This window comes from Megascapheus bottae, chromosome 20 (assembly GCF_031878675.1).
Source record: "Megascapheus bottae isolate mThoBot1 chromosome 20, mThoBot2.hap1, whole genome shotgun sequence".
NCBI classification, from domain to species: domain Eukaryota; kingdom Metazoa; phylum Chordata; class Mammalia; order Rodentia; family Geomyidae; genus Megascapheus; species Megascapheus bottae.
The window spans coordinates 35,544,905-35,556,519 of record NC_143528.1 but is presented as its reverse complement, the minus strand read 5'-3'; the positions used below and the strand labels follow the sequence as shown (position 1 = coordinate 35,556,519).

The following is an 11,615-nucleotide window of genomic DNA, read 5'->3' as shown; positions in this document are numbered from 1 at the left end:
TAAAATCTCCCCAGACAAGGGGCAGACAGGATTTGTGTACCTTTGGAAGCTCAGGAATTCTCAGGCCTCGCATCCACAGCAGAGAGCAGGAACTCCTCCTCTTCTCAGGCAGAGGTACCAGGCCTCAGACACCCTACTTTTTGATTCCTTTCCCCAACAAGGTCACCGGTGCCAGATGTCCTGAGCAGACTGTGGCCTTGTACCTGCCCCTCCCCCAGGCCTGTGAACTAGTCCTCTCCACCCACTGCTTGTACCTCTGTTTCACTCCAGTGCCTAGGCCCTGCCCCATGTACCAACCTGCTGGGGAGGGGTAGTACCAAGGGCACCCCTCATGCTGTCTAAATATTAACTCCCAGACAGGCTGTGCCAGGGTGCCTGGACACCAAGGACAAGGGAGAGATGGTAAAGACGCAGGCCAGAGAAAGAAAAGGAAGACGCAGAGCAAAAAATGATGCTTTCTAGCCGGGCACAGTGGCTTACGCCTGTAATCCTAGCTACTCAGGAGGCTGAGATTTGAGGATCAAGGTTCAAAAGCCAGCCTGGGCAGAAAAGGACCTGAGACTCTTATCTCCAATTAACCTCTAGGAAACGGGAAGTGGGGCTTGGCTCAAGGGTAGGGTGGTAGCCTTGAGCTAAAGAGTTCAGGGACAGTGCCCAGGCTGAGTTCAAGCCCCATGACCCACAAAAGAATAAAAAAAAAAAATGATGCCTCCTCATGGGACTGTAAGACTGGACCCTTGAGCTGCGGCCCTCTGGAGCTTTCACCACACCACTGTGTCTGGGACTCCCCTTCTTATAGCTCTTTGTGGTCTCCTCAGTTGCAGCATCAATATCCAAGTTTATAATTTATGTGTATGTACTGGTATTCAGGCTTGAACTTGGGACCTCACACTCTTGCTTAACTTTTTTGTGCAAGACTGCCACTCTACCACTTGAGTCATACTTCTACCTCCAGTTTTTGGTTGTTGTTGTTGTTGTTTTTTTGCAGGGTAACTGGAAAGAAGAGTCTTCTCATAAATTTGTCTGCCCAGGCTAGCTTCAACCTGAGATCCTCATATTTCAGACTCCTGAGTAGTTAGGATTACAGGCATGAGCCACTGGTGTTCAGCCTCAAACTTCCTAGACTAACCCAACTCTTTATGTAACCTTTCAGTTCCCGCCAAACAGACCCAATGGATCGCCTCCCCCTGAGCGCACCTCACACTTTCCTGCCTTTAAGCCTCCTTTCTCATGCTCTTTCCCTTTCAGTGTCTTCCCTTTTGTGCATTTTTCTCACCACAGAAATCCCGTAATCCCACGCCTGCCACTGGGCTTTGGCAGAGGAGCAGAAAGAAACATTTCTCTGGAAGCCATGTGGGTAACAAGAACCTAAACAGACAAAGGGACTCACATCCCCTACTGTGAGCCATGACATGTGGGAATAATCTTCCAGTCCTAAATGTGGGAGCCTGCCTCCAGCTGCATCCGTGTCTCTGGACCTCAGTACATTTTAGTGCTTTATTTCTAGCACTTCTTATTTCTTCTTCTACTCTTTTGGGATGTACCAAAGGCTGTCTGGTTACCTTTAGGGTTGGAGAGAGAGATTTCCAAAAGCCCCATGAAGGAACTATGTTCTTATGGGTAAATCCCTCCAATTAAATTTCAATTGCCCCGAGAACTTCATCTTTTTAATTAACAGAAGGATCAACACTGTGTGTGTATAGCTATATCTATCTGTGTGTTTATAAATATATATATATACATACATACTAGTGGGGGGAGAGAAGAGAATAAAGGAAGATTCAGAATAGCTCCCAAAGAGTTCTCCCAGCACCCTGGGATGCTGGTTTCCTGCCCTTCCTAAACCCCGAGGACCCGCTGGCTGACTGCATTCCACACAGACTTCCCCTACCTGCTGTACTGTCTTAGGCACAAATGGGGATGACTATTTTTGAGACTTGTTGGTGACACGAACACATCTAATGACGGTGGGCAAGCTGTGATCCAGGCCAGGATGCAAGGGTATGAGAATAATGACAGAGCTCAGCCACAGCAGAAAGGAGGTTGGCACAGGGGAGGACCGTGGTCTGGGAGAGCAAGCATGCTGATGCAGGGCAATGTGGGCTGTGGGAACTAAGAATGCCTGGTGGTTGGCAAGCATTCTAGTTTTGCCAGGGCCTGGAAGGAGAGCTGTACTACAGGAGAGGTCTGGATGGAAAGACTAGACTGGAAGGCTTGAAAAACCATGTTAGCAGTTGGGTATGATAATGACACCCAGCTGCAATCCCAACTATTTGGGAGGTTACAGACAGAAACATTAAAAGTTTAAGGCCAGCAAAATTAGCAGAGACCCTGTCTCAAAAACAGAATAAAAGCAAAAAGGCTGGGGGTGTAGCTCGAGTGATAGAGGGTTTGCCGCAGAAGATTGAGGCCTAGGGTTCAATCTCTAGGGCCCTGCACCAACTGCCACACACACACATACACAGAAAGCAAATCACAGTAGTGACAGGCCTGGGCAGAGATGTGGTGTGTGGTGAGGCAAGAGAGGGAGGGGTTACGGAGGAAGGATGGAGAGCAACTGTGTGAGACATCAGAGGGGTGCAGGGCACGGGGGGGAGGGGGGGGGCAAGACTATAGGCAGATCCCAGGAAAGTCTTCCATGCACTGAGTTCCAGGGCCTGGAAGAGAAAGCAGCTGTGTTCAAGGGAGTGATAGTTGAGATATGGAGACAGTGAGGGAAAGCACTCAGGGACGCCCATGCAGGACCCTAGACATGTGTTCCACTGGACAAGCCAGGACAGAAGCCAGGGAGGACACTTCTTGCAAGTGGAAAAGGGAAGAACTGAGGGTCACTAGAGTCAAGCAGTTGGGATCTAGGGCAAGGCTGAGGGCTGGGGTTAGAGTTCTGGTGTGGCGACTGGAAAGCCACTGGCATCTGAAGGACATGGTGGAATAGTGTGACATAAAGAGCAGCAGTTTTCATGGCTTAAGAAGTGAGTGGAAGCTGAGTGCTGATGGATCACAACTGTGGAGGCTAACATCTGAGGATCGTGGCTAGAAGTAGGGGCAGGAAAGCCTGTGAAACTTCCATTTCCAATTACCTACCAGAAGATGGGAAGGGGCCCTGTGGCTCAACGTGGTAGCTAGCCTTGAGCAGAAAAGTTCAGGGACAGTCCCCAGGCCCTGAGTTCAAGCCTCATGACCGACATAAAACAAAATGACGACAACAACAAAATGTGAGTGGACATCTTCCTTGACTTTCTGTGCTGGCTCCCTGGGTCAGGGACAGGAAGGAGAAGATAGAGATCGATATGCAGGCTATTCTTAGGCAGAGCAACCTAACAAGCAAGGGGCTGGAGGCATGCCACAGACACCTTCCCCCACCTGTGTCTCTCTTGATCACCCCAGTATCAAGGCCACCAGTGTTCACACTTGCTTAGGAGTTTTAAGCACTTGCAAACAGCCAGGGCTGAAGGCAGGTGTGTGATCCACACTTTCCACCACAAACACATGCCCTAGTCCCCTGGTTTCTTATTTTTAAGGTAGGGTTTCACTGTACAGCCCAAGCTGACCTCTCAAACTCACATCTCTCAGGCTTCAGCCTCTCCAGGGCTGATATTACAGTCATGTGCCACCATCCTTGGCTCTGGCTTCTTTCTTGTATTATCTTGAACAGGACTACCAGTCCAGAAGAATAAAATGAGCAAGCAGACTTCCCCAGGATGAGGAGAGTTACCTGGGGTGGGACGGGGGAGAGGTATTAAGGTATGGTAAGGGAGGGGTTCTGCCTCTGGCCAAGGGACCTAAAGTCGGAGCAGGAATCTTGCTGAGCCAGACTTCGCTGGGGACATGGCCCTCGCTAGCCCTTTCCAGGTCCCAGTCTCTGCTAGGCCTCCCTTTCTGCCAGGCCTCACCTCAAATAGCAAGAAAGGAAACAGTGAAGGCTTTCTGGAGCCGGGGGGCCCCCAGAGGCCTGTCTGTGCTGGGGAGGTCAAAGAGGGAGGGAGGGGCCGGAGAGAGGCCAAGAAGAAAGCCCAGGCCAGACAAAGGGCCCCGTCCACCTTTGAAGCTGGCTCTAACTCTAGCTGGAGTGGTGGGGGGGAGGCAGTCTAGAGTCTCAAAGAATGTCTCAAATTCCTGCGGAAATCAGAGGGATCAGAGACCCCCCCCCCTCCCCAGCATAACTCCTTCCCAGCCTCCTCCCTCCACGCCCCCTCAAAGTCCAGTCCTCCACACCTGGGGGGCCCCAACCCTTTGTCCTCAAGTAATTGCTGGGTGTTACCCCAGTTTTAGAGTCCCATTGAACCGGCAAGTTATCAGCTGCGGCTCCAGACCACCCGCCCCACAACACCCCCCCAGAAAAGCGACCCCCAACACTCCCGCGGTCTTCACCGGGATTAAGTTCTTTGTGAGGGGGGCCAGAAAAAAAAAAAAAGCAACCTGGTGAAAAAGTAATTATGACGAGCGGGAGGGAGAATGTCTGTCCTCCCCCCGCGGGACCTCCCTCTTTGGCTGCAGAGGTTTCCATCTTCTAAATGGCCCCGGGGCTGGGGTCAGGCGCCCTCCGGCCCGCCGGGTCCCCCCCTCCCCTGTCCCCGCCGCCGCCCCCACCCCTTCCGTTCAGGCCATTCTTGGGAAAAGTGGGGAGAAGGGATGGCTTTCATCCTGTTTCTTCTCCGTGTCATAATCCTGCCCAGCATTTTCTCAGAGGGGAGGAGAGGGGAAACTGAGGCGGGGGAGCATCCATAGACGAGGGGGAGGTGAAGAGGGGGACCCCCGCTCCGAAAGGCCTCCCCCCCTGCACCAGATGAAAAGCCGAGGCTCGGGAGGAGAGGGGTGGCACACCTGGAGGCCCCTGGGAAAGCCCACCCACCCGAGGAGCAGGAGGGGGCAGGGTCGGCCCTCCCTCCCCTCCCCCTCGGCGGCTCCGGGACAATCGCGGCCCGGCCCGCCGCCGCCGCGGCTGGAGCTCAGGTGTGGCCCCCCCCCTCCGCCTGGGTGCCCCGCGGGGAGCAGGGAGAACCGGGGGCGCGTTCTCGCCACCCCCTCCGCCCCGCCCGGCCCTCCTCACCGGAAGAAAGCAACCTTGCTCCCCGCGAGGAGGCTCCGGGCCCTCCGCCGCCCGGCCGCGCCTGGGGGTTGGGTTTTCCTCCGGTCTACAGGTAGCTCGGGGCGCGCTGGGGAGCCGGGGCCCGCGGAGAGGGAGGGGCCGTCCCCGGGGCCGGCGCGCCCTGGGCCGCCCGCCTCCCCGCCTGCACGCGCGTCCCCGGGGCCCCCCCCCCCGCGCCCTGCACCTGCCGCCCGGGCACGCGGGACCCCCGGCCACCGGGAGCACCCGCCACCTCGCCCCCAGGTGCACTGGGAAGGCCCGCCCCACGGCTGCCGATAACCCGTTTGCTGGAACATGGTTTTATTCCCGGGCTGGGGGCACAGGCCCCGGGGGGAGGGTTACGAGGCATGGACACGAAACCCCGAGTCCCTTCCGTCAGGCCCGGAGGGACTGGGGGGCGGGCTGGGGGAGTTCAAGGGAACGGGGACTGGAGGACAGCCGGGTCCAGGTCGGAGCGGGCAAGGTCTGATCTACTGTCCTGTCCGCGGTCAGGCAGCTGCCCCGAGAGGCTGGCTGGGGTCCAGGGGCCGTGCTGGCCCCCCTCTTGAGTCTGCCCTTCGAGTCTGCTGAGCCAGCCTGCCCAGGGGCCAGCAGTCCTGTGGCCTTTTCCCAACTGGGACTCCCATGTGTCTTGGGACCTGGCTCCCCATCCTCCACCCCAGCCCCATCTTTGGATCAGGGAGGGTTAAGGGTGGGAAGACTGCTTCGCCCCTGATTACGTGAGGGGCTGGGGTCTGCGGGTACGCTTGGTCCTGCGGGTGGGGGCCGAGCCCACAAACTCGAACTGCTTCTGCCTCTCTGCGTGGTTGGGGAAGGGCGGCTGGCCCTGGTAGAGGCGCTTGATGAAGTGGGCCTCTCGCTGGTTCTGGCGGCTGCGCGAGGCCTGGCGAGGCCGGCCCTGCCTCGTGAAGGCCATGAACCAGCCCTCATGCCGGGCGTTCTGGAAGGCCGTGTAGTTGTTCTCCAGCACGATCTCGGTGAACACACAGTCTTTGCTCTTCCCGCTGGGCTGCACAAGGGAGGAGAGGAGGGGAATTGTCCACCCACTGTCTGCAGTCCCTGCCTTTGGGCCCATTTTATAGAACCGAGTAGGGAACAACTGAGTCTGAGAGCCCAAGGAGCTCATGGCAAGATGAGCATCGATTAGACAACATGGGAGAAATGCACAGGATTTGCCTGCAGTCGCTTGGCAGTCATGTCCCCTAAACAAAGTTTTACCACTGGGCCTGCGTTTCCTGAGCTGCAGCATAAAGATGGAGGAATACTGAAGCTGAGCCCATGGGGTGGGTGGGGGAACCGGGCCTCTGAGAACTATCATGCAGGCTGGGGGAGGCCTGCTGATGGGCGGTGGAGGCCGTGGTCTCTGATGGAAGAAGCACCCCACCCTATGCCCCTTCTCATAGGAGAGAAGCCTGAGATCAGTTAGCATAGCCACAATTGCCTGATTCCAATAGAAACATAAGTACCAAAACTGCTGAGGCCAGGGGTGTGGGCTTAAATAAGAGTATTTTTCCTGGTCAGGAGTTTGGCCTAGTGGTAGAGTGCTTCCCTAGCATGCACGAAGACCCGGGTTCGATTCCTCGGTACCACATACTTAGAAAAAGCCAGAAGTGGTGCTGAGGCTCAAGTGGTAGAGTTCTAGCCTTGAGGAAAATCCAAGGGCAGTGCTTAGGCCCTGAGCTCAAGCCCAGGACTGGCAAAAAAAAAAAAAAAAAAGAGTATTTTTCCTGACAAGCACAGGATCCTGCGTTCAAACCCTAGTGCAGCCAAAACACTAGGACAGCCAAAACAACCCTACAAAACCCCAAAAAGGAAACCGGGTACTGGGTGGCTCATGCCCATAATTCTAGCTACTCAAGAGGCTAGGCTCTGAAGATCATGGTTTGACGTCAACCTGAGCAGGATATTACATGAGATTCTTACCTCCAATTAACCACCAAAAAGCTGAACGTACAGCCGTGGCTCAAGTGGTAAGAGTGCTAGCCATGAGCACAAAAGCTCAGGAACATCGCCTAGGTTCTAAGTTCAAGCCCCAGGATTGGCATGTAAGCCTGCATGTATGTGTGTACATGGAGCAGTGGAGTGATTGGTTGGTTGGGTTGAGAGCCTGTCTTTCCCAGGCAGGTGGGGCTCAGCAGAGGGAGTGGGGTGTATCGCTGGGAGCCCCCAGGTTTCTCCCTGTCTCCCGGGCCTCACCTTTCCGATGAGCTTGCCCCTCTTGTTCATACAGATGTACTTCTCACTCTCTGCCCCCTTGATGCGCACGCGGCTCCCGAACGTGTCCGTCTCCACGATGAGCTTGGCTGTGGACAAGGCGGGGAGGGGAGAAAGACTTCTGTTCAGCCCAGAGCTGCCCTGCAAACTCAGGCAAAAGAATTGGGAACTGTTGGGTAGGTATACAGCCTGTGGACCCTTGGGGGGGGGGGCCTCTACCATGGGCTTCTTCCTGCTCTCCCACTGCACCTCAGCTCTTACCCAGGACCTGGGGATGGACCAGGAGGACAGACCCAGCATAGTGGTGCACATGGCCCTGGGGGCCAGGACCAGGTCTCACCAAACTTGTTGCCGTCCTCAGCCGTGGCGGAGATGCGACGACCGGTGACCTGCACATGCTTGCCGCTGGTCCGACTGTAGAGCTGGTACTCACGGATCTGCCGCCTGCTCAGCTGGTCGGTCATGGCACCCTGGTCCCTCACGTACTGGTTAAAATTAGGAGACGGGTGATTCTCCCCCTTTGCGATTAGCAAGGGAAAAATAGTGTCAATTTGCTTTGGGTGACACCACCACTGATCCATCGGGGACATGGGTGAGGAGGTGAATGTGGCAGGCAGGCCACCTGCCCTGCAGAGTAGAGGGTGAAAGGTAGAAGCCACCTGTGGTATGGCCATGCCTTTCCCAGGTTGCTGGGTGGGCTCTGTACCTCTCTTGAATTAAGGAACTTGTGGCGTGCCCAGGCTTAGAGAGCACTTAATAACACACAGAGCTGCCGTCAGAATTCAGGAGCCATGGATCTTCAAGGTCATGGTGTCCTATGCCTATGTCCAGTGGAGCAGGTGCACAGTGCACACAACTTACTAGACAAAACTCCTTTCCTCTTCTCTGGGGTCTTGGCCTCTTTAGCCAGGATAACCAGATTTCTCCTTGATCCTCCCCACTGATCTGGAAAGGCATGAGTGGATGGGAGCAGATGGTCTATTAGCTGCTTTGAATGAGGGTCTCTAGAGAATATTTTGGCATCTCTTAGGTCTCTGTTGTAGAGCCCCTGTAAACTAAGGTTCTCATTCTCTCTCTGTCTCTCTCTGTCTCTTTGTCTCTCTATCTCTGTCTCTCTGTCTCTCTGTCTCTCTGTCTCTCTCTCTCTCTCTCTCTCTCTCTCTCTCTCTCTCTCACACACACACACACACATTCCATATACACTCTCACTTGACTTTTTTTGTCAAGGACAAGACTTGAGCCATGCCTCCAGTCCAGAATTTTGCTGACTAACTGGAAACAGGAGTCTCCAGCTTGGTTTCAAATCTGAATCCTTCAGGTCTTAGCTTCCTGAGTAGCTACAATTATAGACCTGAGCCACAGTATGCATTTCTTTTCTTTTGGTGCTGGCCCTGGGGTTTGAATTCAGGCCCTGGGTGATGTCCCTGAGCTTTTCTGCGCAAGGCTAGTGCTCTATCACTAGCCTAGTGAACCATGATTCCACTTTGGTGGTTAATTGGAGATAAGGGTCTTACAGACTTTCTTGGCAGGGCTGGCTTCAAACCTCTATCCTCAGAATTCAGCCTTCTGAGTAGCTAGATTTAGGCATGAGTCACTGCTGCTGCCCAGACTGTATACATTTCTTTACAGCCCTCCCCTACCTGTGTCACAATACCCAGAGCCCTTGGAGAAGCAGGACCCTTCCAGTGTTCTTCCTGTACGGGCTGTGCCGTGTGAGGTTCCTCTGTATGTGTTTCGTAATCCTGATATAGAAGTCTCCAAGTATCAGTGCTAGGATAGTAGGTTTGTAACTGTTTTGGACTAAGATGTAGCTTAAGTGGTATCGAGCATGAGGCCCTGAATTCAATCACCCCTAAAACAAACACACAGGGAGATGGGGGCAGCAGTGATGGTTGCTATTAAACGGAGTCCCTTGTCTGCTGGTTTCACAATGTCACCCAAAGCAGGGCTTGTGGCCAGTTGGAGATGCCGCTGTCCTCAGACTGGAGAAGGAGCCATTTCCATGTGGGCATTATAGGAAAGCAAGCTCAGTCCCACCTCAGTACTAGGCCTCACCTTCCCTAGCTGTAACACCCAGTGGTGGAGAAACTGATTCCTTCCTGCCCTCTGTCTCCTGCAAGGTGCTTGCAAGGGTGACTGTCCCCAGTGGCTGCAGCAGCTATCTTCAGTTCTAGCATGAAAACACACCGTCGATCATTTCTCTATCTAGTTTCTGCTGGTCTGTGTGAAGACAGCCCTTTCCTGACCCCACCTCAAATATTGATCCCCAGGCCTAATTACAACCGTCTGGATGGAGCTGGGTGTAGCTCAGCATATCAGGGGCCACTCTCACCTTGGGGCAGGAGTGGAGAAGGAACAGCTCTGAGGCAGAAGGTTTGCTCTGCTCAGCGCTGACCCGCTGGGTCCGATAGGTCGCACTGTCCATTCCTCCAAGGCCAGGCGTGTTGCTGGGACTCTAGACCAGCCACATCTTTGCCCCCCACCCTACCCTCCATCCCCTCCTGGAAAGGCCTGGGAAGAAAGATCTCTTGGCTTGGCCCTCCCTGGCCTCTCTATCAGGGATGGGGTCCTGCTTGCCCCAGCCCGAGCCTCCTGGCCCAGGTTCAGACCATCCACCCCTCTTGGCGGGCAGCTTCCTCCTGGCAGTCTGTCTCAGGTCAGGGGCAGAAAGGGCCCCCAGATGCCCCCTCCTCTCCTTGTCCCCCTTCAAGCCTTTCACAAAAGCAGCCCACGCCCGCCCCACAGCCCACAGCCCACAAGTCCCTCTCCCCGCGGGACCTTGCCTGTTCCTTTCATGTTCCCGCTGCAGGGGGACCCTCCCCTTCTACTGCCCAAGACAGCTGCTTGTCAGCCGGCCCCTCAAGCATGGCTGCGGTTCAGCCTGCTGCCCCCCCTCCAGGGGGTGAGGGGGCACTTCAAGGGGAAAGGACAGCCTTGCCACCTTCCTGAGTCCTGAATGGGGCCTCATCCAGGCCATAAACGCCTGGCCAGCCGCACCATTGTGCTAATTCCCCTTCCAGAACAGGTTGGACCCACCCCCAGCCCCCTCCCAGCCAGGCTGGGGGCTTTCTTCTTGCTCTCCCTGGACGTGTGAAGCAAAAGGCCTGGAACGGGGCTAGAGCAAAAGGGGGCAGGAAAAGAAGGGGGTGTTGTCTCTCTCCCACCCCCCCACTGCTTCAAAGCCAGCCCCCCCCTCTGTTTCTCTCTCTCTCTGTCTCTCTCTCTCTTTCTCTGTCTCTGTCTCTCTGTCTTTTAATGGCATTTACCTTAAAAAAAAAAAAAAAAAAGTCCCCTGGATGGGAAGAGAAGCAGTCCTCCAGCCTGGGAACTCCAGGCCATGGCTCCCTAGAGTGGTTCTGGACCAGTGCATTTTAATAGCTGCACTTTTATGGAGAATCACACAAAAAAAGGGAGTGAGTCCAGCCTTGTATGGGGGGGCTGAGGCTTGTGGAGGGGGGCGGTGGGAGGTGTGTATGGGAGAAGCAGAAGGCAGACTTGGGGGAGTATAGAGAGGAAAACCCTGAATTCTATCCCAGATGCCTCTCTCTGGGCTTGACCCAGTGCCCTGTAGGCAGGCAGTCACCTGGTCTACTGGGTACTGTTGCCAGGAAACCAGATTGAACATCCCCAGACACCTGTGTTACTGGGAGTGGCTGGAGAGTGGGCCAGACATAAAGTTTTGTACCAAAATCTGATCTTTCAGGTACAAGTCTACTCTGGACCATTGCCTCTACCCCCTTCCAGCCGCTTCCCCCACCTCTGGAGGGTCTGAGTTCTCAGTCCTCCTGGAACTCAAGGCAGAGGGGTACAGAGGGCAACAACGACCCAGGGGGAGCAGAAAGGGCTGTCAGAGTACTGAGATGATGAGTTCAATGATCCCCAAATTTGCCATACCCTCTCCCTCAACAGGTCCCTAAGCTGGCCCTTTAAGTACTTCCTGGACTTTCCTGGAAGACAGAATTACCTTCCCTCCTCTTAGGTGGGGGCAGAAACTAGGCAGGAGGTGCCTACCTGAGTTTGACCGCAGAGAATCAAGAGCTGCAAGCACCTGTGTAGAGAGACAAGGTGCACCCAGCTGTAGGTGCCAGTGGCAGCCCAGGGCAGACCTGCCCAGGGCACACCTAGTCCCCACCTACCCCCCCCCCCCCCCCGCCTCCACCTGCCCCCTGCCCTGACCCACCCAGCCAACCCAAATGGGAGTCCAGAAGAGCCAGGTCTGTGGTGGGGCTGGAAAGTGTAAAGGAACTCCAGTCCCAGGCGGCACGGCACTTACAGAGTCAGGTTAGGCAGCAGGCGTGTAGCTCCCATCGCT

General features: G+C 55.1%; 1 protein-coding gene across 2 annotated transcripts; it reads right to left on the bottom strand.

Annotated features, from left to right (window-relative positions):
* Nucleotides 1-5,804: 5,804 nt before the first annotated feature.
* Nucleotides 5,805-11,611, bottom strand: Fgf17 (fibroblast growth factor 17). 2 transcript variants are annotated; one of them, XM_090353798.1, is made up of 5 exons: nucleotides 11,577-11,611; nucleotides 11,315-11,351; nucleotides 7,644-7,821; nucleotides 7,286-7,392; nucleotides 5,805-6,098 (listed from the first exon to the last, which is right to left on the bottom strand). In XM_090353798.1, exons 1-5 carry the CDS (start codon nucleotides 11,609-11,611, stop codon nucleotides 5,805-5,807), a joined length of 651 nt encoding a protein of 216 aa, XP_090209924.1. The 2 variants fall into 2 exon arrangements, with proteins under 2 accessions (XP_090209924.1, XP_090209925.1); XM_090353799.1 differs by having other exon boundaries at nucleotides 7,644-7,788.
* Nucleotides 11,612-11,615: the final 4 nt, after the last annotated feature.